At 35.7% G+C, this 10,656-nt stretch overlaps 1 protein-coding gene across 4 annotated transcripts; it reads left to right on the top strand.

Moving 5' to 3' along the window:
* Positions 2,603–9,934, top strand: LOC109213318 (nuclear transcription factor Y subunit B-1-like). 4 transcript variants are annotated; one of them, XM_019377122.1, is made up of 9 exons: positions 2,603–2,894; positions 2,983–3,097; positions 3,233–3,361; positions 8,554–8,683; positions 8,982–8,987; positions 9,086–9,169; positions 9,260–9,324; positions 9,441–9,451; positions 9,648–9,934. In XM_019377122.1, exons 2-7 carry the CDS (start codon positions 3,006–3,008, stop codon positions 9,314–9,316), a joined length of 498 nt encoding a protein of 165 aa, XP_019232667.1. In that variant the 5' UTR covers positions 2,603–2,894; positions 2,983–3,005; the 3' UTR covers positions 9,317–9,324; positions 9,441–9,451; positions 9,648–9,934. The 4 variants fall into 4 exon arrangements, with proteins under 4 accessions (XP_019232667.1, XP_019232662.1, XP_019232655.1 ...); XM_019377117.1 differs by lacking the exon at positions 9,441–9,451 and having other exon boundaries at positions 9,452–9,934; XM_019377110.1 differs by having other exon boundaries at positions 9,441–9,934.

The raw sequence follows: 10,656 nt of genomic DNA, 5'->3' as shown, positions 1-10,656 counted from the left end.
TTATATGCTTCTGATTCTCATATAACATCTAACCTGAACATTAGGTGAAAGAGATTAGACTAAACTTACAATAAATATTAGAAAGAAAAACATGGAGCAGTAATTAATTTACATCTAAGTATTTTCAACTTTACAAAGTAATACTTAGTATTTGAAACTTTCCCGACAAATAAAGAACCTTTGAGAAAAACTAACAAGAAAATGAATTAATTAAAAAAAAATTAGAAAACGTATCTTAGCATTATATGCCTTTTCACGATGTACTAGTCTCCTCAACCTTGTTATTCCTTTTATTATATTTCATACCATTATTTGAAATTTCTAAATGGAAAAGAAAAAATCATCTCTTCCAGAGGAATATCAGGCACAACAGACATATGCTTTTTCTGATGTAAGACAATTTTGTAGATGTAGTAACTCAATTGGATAGAGACTCGTGCTAATAACGCGTTACGAAACTTAGCTCAAAGTAATAATATAAAACAAAAAGATAGATAACAATGTAGAGAGAAAGAGAGGAGATATTCTTATTTCTTTCAAGTATTCAAGTATGTTACAAAATGACTTCTCATCCCCTATTTATAGTACTACATAGAGGTATACCAAAAGAATTCCATAAATATGTCATTAAGCTTTTGAGATCATGTAGGAAGATCATGGGCGAGATCATGGAGGTATGGGAGTTACAACCATATGTATTGGAGTAGTGGGAGTTATGGAGATAATGGATAAGAGTAATGGGTGTTATAGGAGTTATGGACATCCACCACAATCTAATGTTTCATAACAAATAGCTTATAATCACTACCATATGAAATCGCAATAAGAATTAACTCAAATAACACCCCACCTAATCTCTTAAATAAAAAAAAAAATCAACGGATATATAATAGGGAATCTTACAGAAATGTGCCAAATAAGTCATAACTTACCGATCTTTAGCCATTAATCATAGACTTAACAAAACTAGCCAATCACATATAAAAATTAAAAATTCAAATAAATAAGGTTCCTTCTCTCCAAGAATCACAATCAAAGATCTCCTTCCATGTTTTTAAGCGTGATCAGCAACATTAGATGCAAGATGGAAAGGAATTTCATGGATGGGATCGCAAACGAGATGATGAAATACAAAAATATATATATATATATATATATATACAAGGTTTCAAAAATCTAAGCAAAAACGCCCCTTTTCAATGGGTATGTTTGAAATTCATTGAAAGCATATGGATGCGTCAATATACAAAATTTGCGGAAGATTGGAGGTGATTTGGACTGATTTGGTATTAAAATTCGTAATTAAAATCAAGTTTAAAAATTCTTTTGCGACACATATATCAAACATGTATCATGCACACAAGTATAATGGATATACATGTGATACAAATATGATACATATGTGATACACAAATAATACACTGTGTGATACACATAACATTTTTTTTTTTATGTTCATATTCTACTTCAAATTTTTAATTCAAACCACCTTAAAACGGGGCATTTGCATCTATACCCGCTTTTTGTGTCACGTTTTAACTTGTGCCCGCTTTGCAAAAAAAATTACAAGCGTACCCGCTTTTTCGCATAACTTCAGCATACGGGGTTGAAGTAGAAAAGACAATCACGCAAAACTTCAGCATTCTAGTAAACGGGCCTGAAGTTCAGCTCTAGAGCTGAAGTTTTTGTTTTGTAACTGGAGAAGTTTTTATTTTGTAACTGGCGAAGTTTTTCTAATTTGCTCTTGTCTCACACATGAAAATGTGTAAGCATCTGTATTCTCTAATTATTTGTTTCACAGTTCCATCTTACATGAAAGAACTAGCTTCTACTGGATTCATGAACACAGAAGGTGCAAGTCCCAGTCCAATGTTACGATCCAAGTCTGTCAGTGGTCAAATCTTCTAATTCAGTTCACATATCTAGCAGAAAGAAAGCAAAAGAAAAGTAAAACTCATTAAGAAAATCGAAACCCAATAAACAAAACAATAACATAAAATAATACTTATAAAAAAGAATTCGGAACTCAACACTCAAGACTGCACTTAATCATATAAAGCAGGGGGCCAAGTTGTAATAGGAACAGTAGCTATGAGTGTAATGTGTATCTCTTCTTCTTTGACATGAAGCCGACATAACTCTTTACTGTGACAGCTCATGCCAATATTTCTCCCTTTTTCTTTTCCTTCAAATACAGCACACAACCTAAAAAAAAAAAAAGAAAGAAGAAGAGGAAGAAAACGAAGTAGAAGAAGAAAGGGGACTGAAGTTGTTTAAAAAGTGGGTACAAGTTAAAGCTTTTTAAAAAAAATGAGTATAGGTTAAATGGGGTCGACCAAATAGGGCGCCCAGTGCAATTTTTACCCTTAAAACTCTACTAAATCATCCTAAAACTGAGATTCAAACTCCTTAAGTTGTACAATCTATTCTAATAACATCCACTTAACAAAAAGTAAAAAATTAATTATTTTGGCTATAAAAAGTTAATTGGCTAATATTAATAGTAATATTTTATGAACTAGCTAATTTTTTTTAAAAATTACTTATAAGTGGACATATCATATATAATAGGAGTATATGTATACCCACTAAAAAAAAAGTAAAAAGTTGGCTATTTGTGCAAGTAAAGGTAGCAAATGTACGTCGCCCTATTTTGAACGTTCGGTTCTGTTTCTTCCCCACTTCTCTCTGCCGTCCGATCTCAGTGTGTAACGCAGTCAAACACCAAGCTATAGAAGCCATCACAAAGCGCGCCAAATACAAAATAAACCTCCTTTTCCCCTTCCTCTTATTTATCCTCTCTACTGATTAAGAAAGCAAACGAAAAAAAATTAAAAAAAAAAAACACAGAAAATTTCTGATTCAGCTGTAGGGTCATCTGTCAAGTAACTAAGGTTAGCTCATATAATTAATTGTCGTTATTATTATTATTTAATTCCTTAAATATTTACTTATTTTACAGTGGTGCATTTTTATGTTTAGGGTTTTGATAGTAGTGTTTGAAGATGGCGGAAGCACCGGCGAGTCCAGGAGGTGGTGGAAGTCATGAGAGTGGAGGTGAGCGGAGCCCACAATCGAATGTGAGGGAACATGATAGGTAATATTGAAGTATATGATGTCTCATCTTAAAGTTTAAGATGTTAGAGAAATTACATTTTTATGATCATCTCATCTAAAAGAGTAAGATGTTAGAGAAAGTACATTTTAATTTACTTAATTATATTCTGCACAGGTACCTTCCTATAGCAAACATTGGTCGCATCATGAAAAAAGCATTGCCTGCTAATGCTAAGATTGCTAAGGAGGCTAAAGACACTGTTCAGGAATGTGTCTCTGAGTTCATCAGTTTCATCACCAGCGAGTAAGCTTGCTTTTTATCTGATGAAATCTCATATTAGGAAAGTTACTATAAGTTAGAGTTGGATCCATGATTTAAAATGGGTTCAATCTTAAGGTTCTTAGCAACAAACTCATTGTACTTTTGAAATCACGGGGTCTGAATTTAATATTTTGTGAAAATTTTATGTGTGTGCGTATGTGTGTGTGTATATATATGTGCCTCTGCATCCAAGTGGTTCAACGAAGAGAGAAGAACAAAATAATCAGAGTGACAGTAAATCGTCGCCAATACGAGTCAAGAGTTTAAAGAGCTTCATAAACATAAGGATTTTTTGATGAAGTGAGGTGTTTCATTACTGGCATCGTGGAGGTGCAATAAGTACATAAGTAAATATGTTAGCTCCATTACATGATGTTATGCTAGTACCAGGGAGCTAACTGAAAAACCAAAAAATGTGGGGGAAGGCACATAAACCTGTGTCTAAGTTAAGGTTAAGGAACTAACAAAATCTAGAAATCAGCAATATTATTTACATGGGACATACTGGTCCAACCAAAATGACAGAGTAAACATATAGCCTTCAGGGAGTGATTTGGAGTTGATATTCTATTAAAAACATTAGCGATTTCTCTCTGTCTGTAGGCACCTTCATTAACATAAGAATTTATGCGAACTTTGATGTGTTGTTCATTTTACTTTTACAAATGTTTAATTTTGAAGTGGAATTCTTGGAGTTATATATTCTAGAGCACTTTACTTCTCCTTAGAAAGTTTCTTGGAATCTCTTTTAGGCTTAAAATATGGTGGGATTCAAGTATTTTTTGCTATCATATTCTCTGGATATATTTTATGTGCTTATGGATATGAGTTAAGTAATTTGTTAAATATGTTGAAAGTATTAACTTGTTCGAAATGTAGTCATGCTTCTCCATTTATGAGTTCCAAAATTTTGTAAACAATAGCAAGACAAGGTTTGCTAACTATTTTGAGCATTTCAAGAATATTTGCCAAGCAACCTCCTCTTCTGAAAGACTAGGGATGGTGTTTCTATGTACGGTTAAAAAAGATGCAAAGGCACCTGCAACAGTACTTCAACAAAGTTTAGCTATCAACTTTCTGAAGAAGCAAGTAAAAAGCTTTAGCTAATCGCCAAATTGTGAAACAGTCAGCTTCTTGTGGCCAATCCCCTATGTGCTTGGCCTACTCCCTGTCATTGCTTTTCCCTATTTGCCTACACTACTATATCCTTTCTATAAGAACCAAGGGAGCACGTGAAGACCTGGACATAGGAAATTGTGTCATCTGATTTGAGAGAGAGCAGAAAAAATATAAGGGAAGAGGATTTGATGATTTATACTAATGGGTGAGAAACAACTGCCATTTGATGATGCTGTTGAGAGAAACAGAGACAAAGGAGGGGACAAGAGAACAACAAGGGCTCCTGTCCTTCTGTCCTGAGTTCGTGTGTAACGGAGACACCAGGGAGGAGGGGGAAAATAAAAGAAAATGAAAACGAAGGAAGCAGTGGAGAATGCTGGCAGGTCAGCATGTATTAAAAAATAAAACTTGTCAGGTCAGTCTATATTTGGGTATTGTGTGGAGCAATCCTTGGCTATGCTCGATAAAATTCCGAGTGATCTTTTCTTAAGTGGTCTTTTATACTAGAAACCATTGTCAATTATTTTATATTATGTTTTTAACTTTTAGATTCAAATCAGAAAAAACAAAAGCTTGTTTTCATTTTTTTGGTTAGAGAAACATAAAACTAAAGATATTACAGCAGATCCCCTTAATTTTCTTTCTTTATGTTTCTCGAACTAGAATTTTAGGATTCAGCTTCCGGCTGCACAAATTGGTTCCTTTTGTTTTGCTATAAACGATTGAAAGTTGGTGGACATTGCTACTCTCCCCCTTCCAAATTGATTGTGCTCGTTTTTGTTAACGGATGTCCTAGAATGACCGATACCCACATCTTTGTTATGGTATTCCCACTTGCCAGTCTCAAAAAAGTTATTCCCACTTGGAAAAGAATATTTGTCGTGGAATAAGAAAGAACATAGAAGTTGGCCTCCAAACATAATAGAGGCATTATATTTCCAGTTCAACTCCTTCCGTTTGGGCAGCAGGGGTTGCACCTATCCATCACTTGTCCAAGATTTAAAGGGCCAAATAACAATATGTCGAGGTTGAGGACCAACTCGCTAGGTGAGCATCTTCATCTTCCACTTTGCAGAGTGATGGTTCAAATCTAAAGTAGAGTGTCTTTCACTTTTTTCACTTCCTCCTCCCTATGTGCTGTTTAAAAAATCCAATAGATCGTGTCAACTCTATATATGAAATAGAGGCTACCTTGGTTGGCTATTTACTAGGATAACTCACTTACTTCTCAAGACACACATTCTTAAAGGAAGCAAAATAAAGTTTAAAGCTTTATATAAAATGTTTATAACTCAATATAAGATGATCTTTACTTAAGGCTCCTAAGGCCTTTATTTAGGCTCACATCTTAAGTAATTTATTTCAAGAATCAATGTGGGACAAACTCAATAAAAGATAAAAATGACAACTAATCTATCAAGATAAATGATGCTAAATAATCCATCAAAAATAAGGATGACAATTGCTGAATCATCATATGATAAGGTGCAATATCAGCAAGTGATTAGCTTATGTGTCATTCTTCCGGTGTTGGAATATGTCCGTCTTCAAATTTGAGTATCTTTTATGTCTTCCGTAGTAAGGAGACGAATCAACAACATTAAAAATAGTAGATATTTCAACAACAACAAAAACAAACCCAATGTACTATGTACTCCCTCCGTTCCAATTTATGTGAACCTGTTTGACTGGGCACGGAGTTTAAAAAAAAAAAGACTTTTGAAATTTGTGGTCCTAAACAAGTCAAAAAGGGGTCCAGAGTATTTGTGTGGTTATAAAAGCTTCTCGTTAAGGGTAGAATTGGTAGTTTAAGCTAAATTGTTTCCAAATTTAGAAAGGGGTCATTCATTTTGGAACGGATAAAAAAGGAAACAGGTTTACATAAACTAGAACGGAGGGAGTAGTAGATACTTCATAGTCTGCAAGTAGTTCAATCTTATAGGCATTATTGTTGATAGTCTCCAAGATATGAAAAAGGTCATTTGCTTCTGGAGATAACTTCTTACGAGATTTAGGAAAACATTCTTTCCTTAAGTGAATCCATTCTAGATTTCCTTCTTTGAAAGTAACTTGCTTCTGGTGTTTGTTAGCTTGCTTTTCTTTGCGAGCAGTTTGAACCATAGTATCTCAAAACTTCCACGTGAAACTCCTTGATATAAAAGAGAATGCGAACTTCTTCCAATCGCAGAAGAATGAAGCAAAAGCTGATCACTTGCTGATACAACAAGTTATCACTTGTTGGTGGAACAACTTATCATATGATGATGCAATAACTTGTCATATGATGATTCAACAACTTATCATCCTTATCTCTGATTGATTAATTGTCAGCTTATCTTAATAGATTAGTTGTCATTCTAGTCTTTTGGTGGGTTTGTCCAACATTGATTTTAAAGTAAAACTACATAAGATGTGAGCCTATGTAAAGGCCCACGAGCCTTGAGCAAAGATCATTTATAAACCCTTTATATAAAACTGTGTGTGGTTTGCTTCTTTTAAGAGTGTGTTTCCTCTTAAGAAGTCAGTTGTCCCTGGGAATCGAAACTAAGATGCCCTCTTTTCCGGCTATCATGTCATAGTGGGGTTCCTAACCTCGCCAGTATTGGCACCCCCCCCCCCCCACCCACCCACCCGCCCGATGTTCTGGCGTCACCAGCAAACTGAGAATAGCTAATCCCACGAAGTCTTACGGGTGAAATAGAATTGATTCGTGGGAAGCGAGCCCAAGTGAATTTAGGGCAAAAAGGTGATTGATGATCTCACCCTAAAATGAATTTCTAAATTGCTTTTATTAAAATATTTTCTGAAACATATATTGGTTTCTCTATGGATTTTTATGATTTTAATTGAACATTGCATGAATGGGACAAGTACTTGCATGTTAACATTGCAAATAGCATGTTGGCTATGACTATATGACTATTTTGCAATGTGAATATGTATATGATAGGATTAAAATGCTCTGAATATGATTTTGACCAATCATATAACATAAGAATGCTATCGGCTATGTGTATGAGATGATATGTGTAACAAAATTATGACTATGAGAATCTATGATATTTAACAAAAACATTTAATACTGTTTTACCACTTAGGTGGTATATAGAGCGTACATTACAAACCCCAAAAAAAGAAAGATTAATATCCTTATCAATGCGGATGTTTCAAGAATAAGGTATGATATTTGATTCGTTACATGAAACGTCTTAGAGTCAAGATTTACATTTGAACTATATATGTATACATCATTTTGAATGTAGAAAGGTTCTTCTGGAATGAAGCTGTGGCAGAAGCTTGATTAGCCATCATATGTGATTAGTTCACGTGTTAATAGTCTGATGTAAATGGAGCTTATGTTGTTACCATGCACAACTAGTATGGATTTTCTGGTGCTTGTACGGTACAAATGGTTATTGTGTTTGTTAGACTACTTTTGGTAAAGTGTACAGCCACATGTAAAGTACATATGGCTTAAAGAATAGCACTGAGATTGTACGATCCAGGTTGAGGCCAGTTAGCATAGAAGGGCAAACGTGATATGAAAGGGTAATGGTGAGGATGTCTTTAATGCTAACTTTCGATTTGAGGGCAAAGTTAAACAATATCAAATAGTTGAGGGGGAAATTTGGACCTTTTCCCTAGTTCTTAATTCTTATTGATGTGTAACATAGTAAAGGGTGCCCCAAAAAAGTTTGCCAGTTTTTATTCATTGCGCGTGTTATTTTACCGAATTCTTTCTTTGGATCAGAGAATTTTGTGATACTCAACTCTTTCTATGGAGTTTTTGCTCTTTTTAATGCTCGAGATGTGAAAGATTTTGCTCTTTTTAATGCTCAAGATGTGAATTCCAATCCAACTATATTTTCTGAATCTTTGATTGAGGACATGTGTATATGTTAATAGATGATCTAAATCGAAATAATGTTGATATATAATGGTTCTGAGATAGCAACTTTCTTTGAATTAAAAGATCGGTTTTTATTAGTTGACACTTGCAACTTGTAGTGCCTGGTCTGCATGTGATTTTGAACTCTTTTTCTATTCTTTTACAGGGCAAGTGACAAGTGTCAGAAAGAGAAGAGAAAGACAATTAATGGAGATGATTTAGTATGGGCACTGACCACCTTAGGATTTGAGGACTACATTGAGCCACTAAAGGCCTATTTGATTAGGTACAGAGAGGTAACTGCAGTTCCTTCTCTTTTTGCAACGATAAATAAGCTTGAGTGTATGAAGAGTTCTTGATGTTCTTGCACGCGTGTTTACAATTGACAATTAAAGAGAGATGGAATAGTTCTTTTCCCCTCATCTGGAAGATCTGCTGTGCATCCGTGTTCTATATGAGCTTCGTTACTGTAGTTTCAGAGAACCTGTAATTTAATCCCCATGTTATTTTCCAATTATCAACTGATCGATGTCTCTTTTTCTGGTGATTGAATTATTCTTTTTGCTGGGCTGTGGGTTAATCATGGTATTGCAGATGGAGGTATGCATTGCTTCCCCGCATCAATGATATAGAGTTGCTTATTGTCTTTAACTGTGATATGTCACTAGCTATGCCCCGGGGATTGTTTCTAATGTCAGGGAGACACCAAGGGATCTGCTAGGGGTGGAGACGGGCCTGCTAGAATTGATATAGTTGGAGGTCAGCTCGATTCCAGTACACAGGTAAGAGGGCACCAAATCTCAGTTCACTGTGATCTGGTAAGTAATGTAGGTGTTATTATTTTGACTCCTATTTTTCGTGGAAATTGGCAGTTCGTCTATGAAGGGTCTTTTACACACGGCTTAGACTATGGGAACTCCCAAATGTGAACTTTTGAGTAAGTGCTTCTTCGTTCTCCTCCCTCCTGTTGTGGATGTTTAGTAAAATAAGAATGATTTCTAGCACAGTAAGTTCTCATACTAAATCTGGCTTATTCTTTTTCCTTTTTGTGAGAGGGTTTTAAGGTAAGACAAGGATGAAGCACAAAATTTTGGGGGAACTGCAACTGAACTGTAAATTACTATCGGCACTGAATGAAGAATATTACATTTTGTTTTGCTGAACAGAGCTTAATATTCTTCCTTCTACGATGCTGTCCTGAAGAACATGTGCGCATCGATAATCTAATTTAAGTCCTAATTTTTGTTCGTCAATTTGCAGAAGAACGACGGTGCAGATACGAGTATCTTTCGCCTTCTGCTCTTGCTGTTCTATGTGCTAGACCACTCAATGGTTACAGTGTTATTTGTTTGAAAGCACTAGTAACCTAAAGTATGCTGCAAATCTTGAATTAAGCTATACTAACACTATTCTCTTTTGTACTTCTCTTTTAAGTACTTTGATGATCTGTAAATGCAGTTGACTTTTAATGTTAGACTGATAACAATCTTCTTTTTCTGCAATATTCGCCATGTTCTAAGGTTGAATGACCTTAGCTTATTGTTTGATTTTCTTTTTAAGATCCTCGCTTTTGGGAGTGAGCAAAATCATTCTATGTATTTTTCTGGTCAGAAACACTCATCGTTCAATACTTGTGAGGGTACTAACTCGTAATTTCTGGGACACTGAACTGAACTTAACCAATTAGTTACTCATCAAGCTGTATGTAGTGGAAGCAACCAGATACTACGTAGGTGCATTTTCTACTTTGTGAATCTTCATTGATGCAACTCTCAGAGACTCACTGCACCAACACCTGACTCCCGCTGTGCGATACCCAACCACTAGCATTGTCAAAGGATTGTGTTTGACCAAATAGTTTTAAGCCTTTTTTGTTAAATCAATTAAATAAAAAGATTTGGGGCAAATCCTAGCCAGAGATAATTTATTCAAGATCTGAGATAAGGCTGTTGGTGGGCCGGTCTGGGACCGGGACCGGACCGGGCCCGCGGTCCTAACGGGCTAAACGGTCCCGGCGGGCCGGTCCTGGTGGGCCGGTCCCTTAATGGGTAAGAAGCCCGTGACGGGCCGGTCTTGCTCGTGTAGCCCACGAGACCGGGACCGCTAAGCCCGGGACCGGCAGGCGGTCCTGGGCCGGTTCAACCGGGCCTAGCGGTCCTAACGGGCTCCAACGGCTAATTTTTAAAAAAAAAAATTTTTTTTTTTAAAAAAAGACCAACGGTCAGATTTTAAAATCTAGCCGTTGGCCTTTAATTTCAACCGTTTGGAA

The sequence above is a fragment of the Nicotiana attenuata genome, chromosome 2, assembly GCF_001879085.1.
Source record: "Nicotiana attenuata strain UT chromosome 2, NIATTr2, whole genome shotgun sequence".
NCBI lineage: Eukaryota > Viridiplantae > Streptophyta > Magnoliopsida > Solanales > Solanaceae > Nicotiana > Nicotiana attenuata.
This window is presented reverse-complemented; position numbering and strand designations above follow the sequence as displayed.